The sequence below is a fragment of the Asparagus officinalis genome, chromosome 6, assembly GCF_001876935.1.
Source record: "Asparagus officinalis chromosome 6, Aspof.V1, whole genome shotgun sequence".
In the NCBI taxonomy this organism is placed as follows: domain Eukaryota; kingdom Viridiplantae; phylum Streptophyta; class Magnoliopsida; order Asparagales; family Asparagaceae; genus Asparagus; species Asparagus officinalis.
The window spans coordinates 49,182,291-49,195,491 of record NC_033799.1 but is presented as its reverse complement, the minus strand read 5'-3'; the positions used below and the strand labels follow the sequence as shown (position 1 = coordinate 49,195,491).

Below are 13,201 nucleotides of genomic sequence, written 5' to 3'. Positions count from 1 at the left end.
AATTCAAAATTTAAAGATTAATTATAATTATTTGAATACATGGAAATCCTAATTTGACACTAAAATATTTTAAATATAATTTATAGAAATTCAAAGTAATAAACTCTAAAAATAAATTATTAGAAAATTTACCAAAGTAAAGGCTCAACTATTGAAGTTAACTTTGATATTCAATCCAACTGGTTTCAAATCATGGCCTTAAATAGAATATTAAAAATTAAAAATAAACTACAATCATGAATCAGATTAAATATTTTTAACCCAAATATTAAAAATTAGAAATAAGCTACAATCATAAATAACATCACAAATTTTAAAATAAAAAACCATTAATAAAAATAAAAATTTCAGAACTATTTAAAAATAAAAAATAGAAAATTAAAATTAATTTAGGTATTCATTACTCTCATGATTACTATTTTTTAAAAATATTTAAATTAATTTATTTAAAAATGGTATTAAATAAAAAATCGTAAATTAAAATTACTAGCACAATTTCAAAAATAAAAAACCACAAATAAAAATAAATTTCCAAGACAATTTAAAAATAAAAAAATAGAAAATTCAAATAAATATCATTAAATATATATTTTCTAATTGCTGATCTTAAAAATTTAATATCTTTTATTCTAATATATTCAATAAATTAAGTCTAGAAAGTTGAATCAAAATATCCATCGAATTATGAATAAAAAGAACTATTCAATATAATAAGTATTAAACATATTAAAATAAAAATAATATTCAACAATTGTAGAATAAATACATGCTTTTTTCCTCCTAGCAATAAACACGCCCCGGGTTGACGATAAAAAATTAGAGATTTTTTAGAGTAATTTTTTCTGAGAAAAAATAAAACTGAAACATTGGGTATAAAAAATATTAAACATATTAAAATATAAATAAATATTTGACGCATGTATAATAAATACTAGCTCCAAGCAACAAAAGCACCCTAGATTGAAGATAAAAAGTCGGACAAATTTTCAAAACCAACCTATTTACAAATTTAATCACAGAAAACAACCTACTTCAGATTTAATTGCAAAAACCGACCTGGTTTCAGCCCTGGAGCTGAAACCAGGTCGGTTTTTGAAAATTTTTATCCGAAACTTCACGGGAGTTGAACTCCCGTGAAGTTTCGTAGTTCAATTTTTTTTTTTTTTTGTACTGGAAAACTTCACGGGAGTTCAACTCCCGTGAAGTTTCGAAAGTTTTTTCACAAAAACCGACCTGGTTTCAGCGCCAAGGCTGAAACCAGGTCGGTTTTTGCAATTAAATCTGAAGTGGGTTGTTTTCTGCGATTAAATTTGTAAATAGGTTGGTTTTGAAAATTTGTCCATAAAAAGTCAGAGTTTTTTCCCTAGAGAATTTTTTTTAATAAGAATTAAAGCTGCAAAAAAATATTAAACATATTAAATTAAAATAAATAATTGACAGTTGCAGAATAAATATCTGAATTGTTTTTCTCCAAGCAACAAAAACGATATGGTTTGAAAATAAAAAATCAGAGATTCTCTTTTCCTTGGAGTAATTTTTTTTTCTGAGAAAAATTAAAATAATAATTATTACATACAAAAAAATAATTAAACATTTTAAAATAAAAATAACTATTTTAGGGTTGTAGAATAAATACTTGAATAACTTTTCTCCAAGCAAAAGAACCTTGGTTTGTAGATATAAATTTGGTTAATAATAAATAAATTGGTTTTTACTATATATATACACGGGACTATTAGTCCCGTGTATTTTAAAGTTCAATTTTTGCAAAGTCGACATTTTTTTAAAAAAAGAGGTCGATTTTACTGATAATTTTACAAAACAATTGATGTTGCTAATTATTTTTGAAAAAGGGTCTTTTTTTGTTAAATTCTCCAATTGTTAACTGCCAGCAATTTGACTGCCCTTGTACAAAAAGTGTGCATACATGACGGTAAATAAGTAGGAGAAGCTGTTTGTCACACGGCACTGTTCTACCCAGGAGAAATGGGAAATGAATAGTGTTGTCAAATGATCAGACCAGACACAATAATGTACACCCAGCAAAGAAGGCATTATTAACACGTAACTGCAACATAACTCATTGACCAAACAAATCATTCCCTATAGAAAATTTTGCAATAAAATTGTTATAGATTGCCTCGAATACTCAAATCCATATTGTTTTGAGTGTTTCTTTTTAGCCTGGTTTGTTTTGGTCAAGAGTCCTACTTACATTAAACTTTGCACAATCAATCATATTAGAGGTTTATTTCTACTTGGACTCTTGTTGGGTTTAGGACATGTGAACTTCTATTCCTATTAGAACTCTTATTCCTTAGACAGCAAGGAGTTGGGATCTTCAAGCTATATAAAAACAGTCCTTCAAGCTAATTAGATGCATCAATCTTCAGAGCATCAATCAAGAAGAGAGAGTTCTTTTATGAAGCCTATTTGATATTCTTCTCTTTTGTTCATTTAGTTGAGAGTTGTATTAGGCTTTTGGAGTGTGATTTGGGATTGAGTGATTGAGAGATATCACTTTGTATTCCTCACAATTAGTAAAGCTTTTCTCCTCCTTCACCCGTGGACGCAGGCTACAAGCCGAACCACGTATATCTTTGTGTTCGTGTGTTCTTGATATTTTTCATGCTCTCGTGTGATTGATATTAAGCTTATCCTATGGAGTTTGTCATAACAAAAACAAACAAGGCACTATTTCCTGAACAAACAACACTCATAATTTGAATTTGAGCCTCCAAGGCATAATTTGAATTTGAGCCTCCAAGGCATAAGCATATTATTCACCAAATATTTCAGCTAGTCTCACTCGACTGGAAGTAAGCATATTATTCACCAAATATTTCAGCTAGTCGAGTAAGCATATTATTCACCAAATATTTCAGCTAGTCTCACTCGATTGGAAGTAAGAATGCATAAACTCCGACTTTCGCAAAATTTACAGCCCAAGGAATAGAAAAGCCCTTCTCGAAAACTGCAGGTTGAAACAATATTGCCAAAGAAAATGATCAGAAGCCCATTTTTTGTTCATTACAAGAAATTTGGGGCTCAATACTCAAAAAGGCTTGAAAGGAAATTACAACTGCTATCAGTAGATCATAAAAATCACTGGCTAAGCTAAACAGAACGTTACAAATATTTACAACAGTCAAAATAGGGCAAGATAAATAAATGAACAAAATCGAAAGTACTCAAGCCCGACGCTTGCTAAGCCTCCATGAATTTGGCTCATGATACCGGTCATAAAGGGGCTCAATCCTTTCTTGTCTCTTTCTCTTGCTCATCTTTGTTGGATCCGCCGCCTTGTAAAATCTTGGCGCTAATTCCACCAACCATTTAGGATCAATAACCGTGACCTCTCGCATATACTCTTTGGTAGTCATGACTAGCTCGTGATATATCACCCAGTCTGGCTGCCTCTGGAATAGAGCGCTGCTCGGGTGAATATATACTGGTTGGTTCTCTACTAGGGTTCTGTAGCCCTCCTGGGGATCCTTTCTGGCTGCGTGGAAAAAATACCCAGCTGCAATGGCTCTTCTTATTTTGGTGAAATTTTTACCAGCACTGACGACATCTAGCTTGTACCTGAATGAAGTAAAAAGCACAAAGTTGGAAATTACTAAAGATTGCTAAAACAATCAAGATATATACTAACAAGCAGAATAAGGAGTAGACGCAAAATGAAGTACTATTTTTCTAAATTTCAATAAATGCATAAATAAAATCATGCGCATTCTAGTTTGAAGCCCAACGATGCATAAAAGATTCAATAAACTATTCCGACCTTTTATTCTTTTTTCTCCCTTGGTCTGTTCTGAACTATCACCAATAAATTTTAAATATGCTAATTGTCCTCCACTAAAATTTTCCACTGAATCCTACACAGCCAAGGGGTATTCTCAAATACACGTGGTAAATAAACAGATCGACTTTAAAGTCATTGCGAAACCAGTTTTTTTCCGGGGATCAGCCATCACAATCGATGTCACGTCTTGATGTGCGTACCAACATGCATTTGACATCAAAACGTATACCATACCACCAAAGGTCAAAAAGGAGAACCAAGATTCAATAGTTATCTTGAACTCTAACAGTTAGTTGCTCTCCACATAAATGGTCTGGTTTTTGCAACAATGTTGATTTTCCGATATATTTAAGAGCACCTGTTTCCGCCAAGGATGCGGAACAAAAATATGTTATGCTGAAATTACATGTAAAATAATACTATTTAGCATCATATATGGTCAGAAACTACAATAAGAAGGAAGGTGCATTATCTTTCAATGGTAAATCATGAAAGCTTACTTTTCAAATATTTCTACTATTTTGTAACTAAAAAAAATAACAACCAATATGTATAGCACAACGTGTTCAATATGAAAAAGGGACATGTTGAACCAGTTATTCTACTACACAAGCTGGTCCTGACCTAATAGTACTGTATCTGTGCACTATACTGTGTATATCAATCAGTTTGCATAGAGTGGAACTAGACCGCAAGTTACAAGATAACCCTGCGTCCCTCCTATTGTTCCTTAACTAAATAAAGATTTAACAATCAACATATAATAGAAACCTTCTGCTAAAGAAGTATGTAGTAAATGATCACTATACTGTGAGGTGTTTGTAACCTAATAGTATTATATCCATGCATGATACTATATACAATACAATAATAATATCAATCAATTTCAAATTAAAGGATCTAAAACTTAACTACCTCCCTCCTACTCTAATAGATGGTACTTACCTAATGGTATTGGATATGTACATGATAATATACAATATTCAAGCAACACAATCTAATAGTCTTGTAACCTTGCATGATCAATGTCTGCCAATCCATTTGAACTTCAGAAGCAAGAGTTTATCAATAAATTTGCACTGTGAGGATGCATAATACAAGTTATATGTCAAATCAATTTTCAGTGGACGTATAAATAAAAACAAGCAACAATATCCAGCAGTATTGTGTCAGTGCATGACAAGATATAGACACTGATCAAGTTGCACTGTAAGAAACCTAGCATTCAAGCCACATGATTCACCCTAGTCTTCTTAACTTGTCCACAACGGAGAATTCCGGTATCTTAGATATATAGAAAAGAATACATTTAAATAAAACGTACATGTAATCAATAATGCAAGGCAACTAGGCCTCTAAGTCATTGAATCATATAGAACTAAAGAAAGTGGCACATCTCGTGAAGGCGTGAACAATTAACTGATTACAAAAATCTGTGGGACAAGACCACTAAAAACCAATCTTCTCGGGACACTTGATGCCTTGAGATATGACAATACAGGATACAACTGTACGGTCAAGAATTAGATTAGCACAAGTTATTATATATTCCCTCATTGCTCCTTAAAGAAAATGTTCCTATATGATATTTTAAGTGTAATAACCAACCAAAAATTATATGTTTGAGCCCAAATCCTCCACAAGGTTTACATCATGACTTGATTTCTAGACAAAACTTGAGTGATTTATGAATGTGCATATCTGCAAAGTTCTATATAGTCATTCTTGAGTGGGTGGCATAAGGAGACTCCATTCTCTTCTGCAGATTTTCCTTTTTGTAGGTTTTGGACTCACCTTAGAACATTGTTCCATTTTTTATAGAAAATATATGGAACTCACATAGTAGGTAACCGAGAATTTCAATTAATATATGAGTTGGATGATTGTCTAAATATTTGTTATGGTTGGGTGAAAAATACAGAAAGTCAACTGAAGTTTTGCTCTAATTCACAACCATGCAGATTCATTAAAAACCTCATTTACATGCATTTAACTTGCACATCTGGTAAAGTCCAGCTCCACATCTTTCCTGAGTGTTTTTCCTACTCTCCTAATGTACCAATGTGGATATGTTGGCTCAATTGAATTTAGAACAATATCTCAAGAAAATTATTCTCTGCATGATAAGAGAAGCAAAGCTAGTTACAACTCTAAATTGCCTATAACTAGGATCCAACAAGATCTTAGCAAAGTTACCCGGCACTAAGACCCTTTTATCTTAACCATGCTTGGATAATGTAAAAGCACTAACTTAAGAACACGAATTGGATAGTTAACAAATCAGCATATCTAACATATGTCTAGATCTCATAGAATGTGATTGTGCACGTCTACGAAGACAAATATAAAAGAGAACCTAGCAGTGTAACACCATATATAACTTTTCACTGAACCATGTACAGTTTAGGGGAAAGTGGGTGATATAGTCTATTCTTGCATAAATCTAAGGAAGGCCTCGTCAGATCACAACTCCACAGTTCCACCATCCAATTATCTCCTAGGCTTGTAAGTCATACAACCATGAAAACCCAAAATATAATCACACAGAAAATAAAGATCCTGAAATTATGTACAAATAAATTTTCAAGAGTCGCTAGCAGAACAGAAACATATCAAAGCCAATTAATTGGCAACACTGCAGCCTACTTCTTTCTAATGGGAAAAGGGCACAAATCACAAGACATGAGGGACCCATCCCTGCATATTAGCACCCCTCAAAGAAAATATGGATGGACTTAAAAAATCTAGCTGAATGTTTAATTGAAAATCTATACTTCGGAGTGCAGCTAACATGGTTCAAGTTCAATATCTTGCATCGGATGGGTCATACCAACATAATCAAGATAAGCAAAACAAGGAAAGATTGTAGGTAAGTAAAAAGAGCAACGGACATCAATGGTTTCTGTATAATCTTTTATGTGGTTGCTAGTAAAAATTTTGGGTGCATAATCATAGGCTATTCTGTATAATCACTTAAAAGTTTCATTTATTAAACATCTAGACACTCTAAAATGTCTATTCACATTCTAAACTGCATTCTATCCTCCAGTGCAAGTCTTTCAGATGTTCATTTCTTTCAGAGGAATATATGTTCTGGTATTTAAGCAATTATTTTTTGTTCAAATGATTATTCATTTTCTTAACTGTGGCTCTACCCACCAAGAAATAAAACATAGGCGTATATACAATAAGTTCGAACTGGAACCACTACACAGTGCCACTTAGGCCTGGCTCAATGGTAAGGGGTTTGTGTTATCGAGGTCCTAGGGTCAAGACTGAGATACAACTGTGGTTCAGGAAAGCTACCATCCAGCCCTTCAATTCCTCTTGAACCTCCAATGACTGGGCACTAATCATTATTTGTTAGTGGAAGGCGGAGATTTCCTTAGTATGTTAAGTTTTTCTGATAAAAGTAACTTATAGTTTTGGTGGATAGAAATAATACTAGAAAGAGATAAGATAATTGGCACAAGACCAGAAAACAGGTGAAGGAAAGACAGTACAAGATCTAGGTTTCAGCTCTAAGTTGTCTGCATTACAGACAATCAAAGATTGGAATGGATGAGAGGAGAAATGTTAAAGAACATCATGTTATTCCAAAACCAATGTACATATTAAAATAATATATCAGAATACAAACCACGAGTCTGAATGGCCCCTTAAGTAATTATTATTTCAATAATCAAAGTGGCCGGAGCCTCATTCTAGGGTTCCGTCTGTATTCTCAAAAATAAAAAAATATTGTTTCAATTTTGCTTAATTGTCAGTAGTAAATGGCAACTACATTCCTAACATCAATAAAAAAACAGCAGATATTTATTATGCCTCACTTTTATTTAGTTGCTAATGGTTTTACTTGGTTTCTAAACTTAATGCCAGAAATAGTGAGTCAACTGTTACATATCGAATAATGCTTTTCATGTGCTTGGTTAACCAGTTACGAAACTAAAACCCAATGAAACCAAAAAGAAAAGCAGAAAGAAATTTCCCACGAGAGAATTCTTTTTTACTTCTAACTAGGAGCTGGAGCAGGAAAACAATATCATGGGAGCAGTCAAAATCCATAAAGGGAAAAACTCGTCGTTGATGACATATGAGCATGCAACACAAGCGCCAGATGGAATAAATTTAGGACATTACCTAGTAGTCCTAAATGTCTCTTCATGGAGAAAATTAAGAAGATTCAGAACCACAGGCCATTCCAGAAACCAATGAATATATTATAGGTCAGCAAAATAAAATGATATAGATAGCAGGACGAGGTTTATCACCTCAGTATTCAATCAAACAAGAACGCACAAAAACAACATTAGGATATCCCAGAGATTATGCTGACGCTCATGAACACAGAACAACAACAATTTCCTTCATGATGTTTATGGTTAAAGTTCCTAAAACATGCATCTTGTTGAGCAGATTATGTGTAGAAAGAACCATACCAAGTACATATGTCTCTAATGCTTAACGCAACTGAAAACCAGAAAATAAACATAATAAACATTTTATTGTTCAACAAGAGAGAAGATCAGAAAAAGCGCAAATACCAATAAATTAGCATTAAGTTAAGAGAGACTTACTTATCCATGATGCTAAGAAGTTGTTTCCTCACATCCTGCGCCCTCCTTAGTGATCGGGACTGGACAAAATTTTCAAAGCACCAAGGACCAGAAAAATTTTTGGCTTTCCAGGCCTCATAAACAGCAAGTAGCGTTAAATGATCACCTTCTGGCTGGAAAAACTTGGCTCTCTTTTGATCTGCTTGTGCTTGTTTTTCCCTTGGCCTATAGAAGATATTTTGTGTCTGGATCATTGCTATAATCGTCAAGATCTCATCACTGCAGCCCAAATCTACACTAGCCAGGAGCATCTTTGACAATGGTGGATCCAGTGGGAATTCAGCCATTTTTCTACCCAACTTCGTGAGAAGACCTTCTTCATCCAATGCTCCCAAACTGTACAACTGCTCCATAGCAGATATCAGTGCCTGAGGTGACGGTGGATCCATAAAATCAAAAGATAATAAGTCATTTATCCCCATAGCTTTCATTTGAAGAGTTGTCATCCCAAGATTAATCCTTTGAATTTCAGGAATGGAGGTGGGTGACATCTCATTGCGGTAGGCACTCTCAGTGTACAGCCGGTAGCATTTCCCTGGCCCAGTACGCCCAGCTCGGCCAGCTCGCTGCTTTGCTGAAGCCTGCGAAATAGGAGTAATCACAAGTGAATCAAGTCCTTGCTTTGGATTATACACATTTTGCTTTGCAAAACCAGGATCAATAACATAAAAAATCCCATCAATAGTCAAGGATGCTTCTGCGATATTGGTGGCCACTACAACTTTCCTCTTGCCCGGAGGTGCAGGATCAAAAATCCTGGACTGCATTTCACTGGGTAGAGCACTGTAAACAGGCAAAATTATCAACTCAGGCACATCCTTACCTAAGCCTTTCATCCTCTCATAAAGAGCCTGACAAGCATGATCAATTTCTTCTTGACCAGTCAAGAAGAGAAGGATGTCACCTTCAGGTTCAGTAAGATGTATCTGAAGCACAGTGATCAATGCTGCATCTAGATAATCGCTCTCTGGCTGCTTCGCATAAAGTATCTCAACAGGAAAGGTCCTGCCAGGAATGGTAAAGATATTACAATTGAAAAAATAACCCGAGAACTTTTCTGCATCCAGCGTAGCAGAAGTAACAATCAATCTTAGGTCAGGCCTCCGCTGTACAAGCTGCTTTAACAACCCAAAAAGCACATCAGTGTGTATTGTCCTCTCATGAGCCTCGTCAAGCATTACAACTGAATACTGAGAGAGATTTTCATCAACCAAAATCTCCCTAAGAAGCATACCATCTGTCATATACTTGATCACAGTTTCTGGCCCAGTGCAATCCTCGAACCTAATCGCATAACCGACTTCCTCTCCTAACCGACACCCAAATTCCTCTGCCACCCTCTTTGCTACAGACATTGCAGCCACTCGACGAGGCTGAGTACACCCGATCTTCCCTCTTGTAGTATACCCAGCCTCGGCCAAATACTGTGTCACTTGTGTAGTCTTTCCTGATCCAGTCTCCCCGATTACAACCAAAACTTGGTTATCATGCACAGCCTGTACAAGCTCTTTCTTCAGCTTATAAATAGGAAGGCTCTGCCTCTGTTCTTGAATTGAAAGCTTCGATCTCTGCCCGAAAGTTAAAGCTTTACCATAAGCATCCTTCTTCCACTCCGGCATGTCATACGCTGATAACCCGACACCTCTCAACTCCTGAGCCAGATGCCTCTCACCTGTCTCGGGCATTGGATCTTCCCATGGCCTGTTAAGATCCTTTGGGATTGAATCCAACATAGTTCGTTGTTGCTGCTCTCTCACCTCTCTCCTTTCCTTAATAAGGGCTGACTGCAAAGCCGCTGCTCTGCTCAACGAACCTTCGGGATTCTTAAATATCTTCACTGGCGACATATCCATGGAAAACCTACTCTGGCCTTGCAAAAATGCAGGCTCATCCTCATTGAGCTCAACCTCGAGCTCCTCCTCAGCTCCTTCCTCCTGATACAAAACCCCATCACCATCCTCATCGAAATTTGGGTAATCTCTAACATCCATAACTCCAGCAGCTATCAGCTGCTTTGCCTCCCACTTCTCCGGCGAGCTCATTCTCTTCAATGGCCTTCTTCTTGCCGGCATGCTCTCATCCTCTTCAGTAATCATAATCCCTGATAGCCCCATCCTTTTCGTCGGTCCATTGCTATTTCCACTCAAAGGGTTTGCCCTCAATGCATCATCCTCCGAAGTTTTTCTTATCGGAAGCAAATCCCTTCCTGTCTTCTGATCAACATCTCTCATTGCCAAACCAAGCTTCTGACCAGAAAAAGATATCACCTTTACAAACACTTCTTGATCTCTCTTCACCACCTCCTTCACATTGACAACCCTTCTAGTAGCAATCTGCGAAACATGAACCAATCCCTCTTTCCCCCTCAACTCCGGTATCTGAACAAAGCAACCCGTGTCCATAACTCGTGAAACCCTACCTTTATACACCCTGTAAAGCTCCGGCTCATCCGAATTTCTTCTAGGGTGTTCTCTACTGCTATTGAAATCACCCCCTTCATCATCGCTGCCCCTCCCTCTATATCTATCCCTCTCCCTTTCGTCATCGCTGCCTCTACCTCTATATCTATCCCTATCTCTCCTATGCCTTCTGTCTCTATCACGATCCCGATCTCTATCCCGATCACGAGGCTGATCTCGATGGCGTCTATCACGGTCTTCTTCTTCTCGGTTTCTCGCCTCCGCATCAGCCTTCTCCTCAGCTTCCTTCAAAATCTCCTCCTGCAAATTCTTCACCCGCTGCCGGTCGTCAGGCCTCGCGAGGCCATGAAAAAGACCTGAAGACTGGCTCTTGAGATCGGATTTGCTCTTGGATTTGGGTTTGGGAGGTAGAATAGCGTGGATGATGGTGAGAAGAGTCTTGACGAAGTAATCGGGCATCTCGGCTCCGTTCTCCTTCAGCTTCTTGTCGAAGTCTTCGACGGTCTCGGATTTGCGGCCGAGGTCGGTGATGAACTCAGCGAGCACTTTGTCGCCGACGCCGAGGTTCGATTCGAGCTCGGTACAGACCTGATTGACGAGGGATAGGTACTCCAGCTTCTTCAGCCCATCGCCGTTGTCAACCGCAGATTCCACCATTGTTTGGGGGATTTTGAGAGGGTTAGGGTTAGGGTTCTGTGATATTAGACGGTGAGCAATGAGATACGAGGAGAAATCAGATTCGAGCGTCGGGGTGAGGTCTCATTCGAGATATAAAGGTTTTTTATTTTTTATTTGGGAAAAATATGTCCATGCCCCCAAAAAAATGGTTGTGACCGGCCCCTTATTATTTTTTATGTAAGAAAGCCCTCAATACATGAGATAATTATGTTTTAGCCTCTATTTATCTTTCCAACCCAGCACAAAGAGAAACATTTTTTCAAAACCCAAAACTACCCTTAACACGTTCCCCCCAAAACTTGTCTGACCTCTCTCTCTCTCTTCTCGCTCCTCACGCTCAAACCTCCATCACCTCGAGAGCTCAAATTCGAAAGCCTAGTTTTCACTCAAATGTCCAGTAAATCCATAAAAAATGTCTAAAAAATATTAAGGAAAATGGTCGAGAACCCTAATGTGGAGAATGGTGAAGGAGACAACACCCATATGGAAGGGGTTTGTCACCGGCGTCGCTTGGCTCGGTTAGCGAAGGAGGATGCGCCAAAATCATCTGCCTCCGCCTCTGCCTCTGCCTTCATATCCCCCGTTGGCGGTTCTTCTCCGACATCCTCTGAGAACGAGGAAAGTAACGAGGCGATGATGACTCTATTGAGCATGAAAAAGGGACCGGAAGTTTGAGACCGTAATAGGAGACGCTCGACGGAGGTTGTGCCCATCTCTAAGAAGAAGTAAGTTCCCAATCAATTAAGTGATTTTGAATTTAATTAATTTTCGTTATAAGTAATTTGTAAAATTATGGTATTGGATGTTTGCTGAAAATATGAGCGGGGAAAAAGGAAGAAAGTTAACAGTTTATTTCTTTAAAATGCGATTGAGATTTATGGGTTTTGTTTATGAAAAAATGGTGGCGAGAAACTGGTTATTGTAGTGTAGAACCAGTTTCTTAATTTGGGAGTAAGATCTCAACAATATCAAGTATAATCGTTTTGAAGAAATGCATGTCAATAATTCTTATTTGTTATTAGCTATTAGAAATGCATGTCAATAATTCTCGTTTGTTGTTAACGTTTAGCCTTAAGTGTCTTATTAGCCCTTCATGTTAATAAATATTAGCTTTTACTAAGTTAATGCCTTAACTGTTAACTAATTTTAATTCATGCTAATAGTAATTATTTATTGCTAGGCTAAAGTCATAACTATTGCAGTTTGATAGTCAATTTATTGATAATAAAAGTGGATAAAACGGGGACCTTATTTGTAGAATTTTATCTTAATTTGAGTGAAATTATTATGTATGAAGTGTAGAACTATTGTATGACATATAGACTCATTGTTTGGAATTTAGTTCATTGTGTTATATTATCATGTAATATATATCTATTGTATGACATATAGACTCATTGTTTGGAATTTAGTTCATTGTGTTATATTATCATGTAATATATATTGAGAAGTATAATCATAGCATATGAATTAGGAATTTAGTTCATTGTGTTATATTATCATGTAATATATATTGAGAAGTATAATCATAGCATATGAATTACAATATACAATCGCATCCAACGATTATGAAAATTATGTGAATATTTGCAATTGGATTTGTCATATATTATATATTGAGAAGTATAGCTTGTACATCAATTTTTTGTTTAAGTGATAGCATTACATGAAAAAAGTAAATA

The 13,201-nt window shown here is 36.2% G+C and overlaps 1 protein-coding gene across 1 annotated transcript; it reads right to left on the bottom strand.

The window, feature by feature from the left end:
* On the bottom strand, positions 2,965–11,617 carry LOC109845542 (probable pre-mRNA-splicing factor ATP-dependent RNA helicase DEAH5). The gene is made up of 2 exons (XM_020414801.1): positions 8,383–11,617; positions 2,965–3,585 (listed from the first exon to the last, which is right to left on the bottom strand). The coding sequence occupies exons 1-2, from the start codon at positions 11,496–11,498 to the stop codon at positions 3,192–3,194; spliced, it is 3,510 nt and encodes a 1,169-aa protein (XP_020270390.1). The 5' UTR covers positions 11,499–11,617; the 3' UTR covers positions 2,965–3,191.

Coding starts and splice junctions, on each gene's coding strand:
- LOC109845542 (XM_020414801.1), bottom strand. CDS start 11,498: ATGGTGGAATCTGCGGTTGACAACGGCGATGGGCTGAAGAAGCTGGAG. Junction 3,586..8,382: donor CTTCTTAGCATCATGGATAA/GTAAGTCTCTCT, acceptor TACTTCATTCAG/GTACAAGCTAGATGTCGTCA.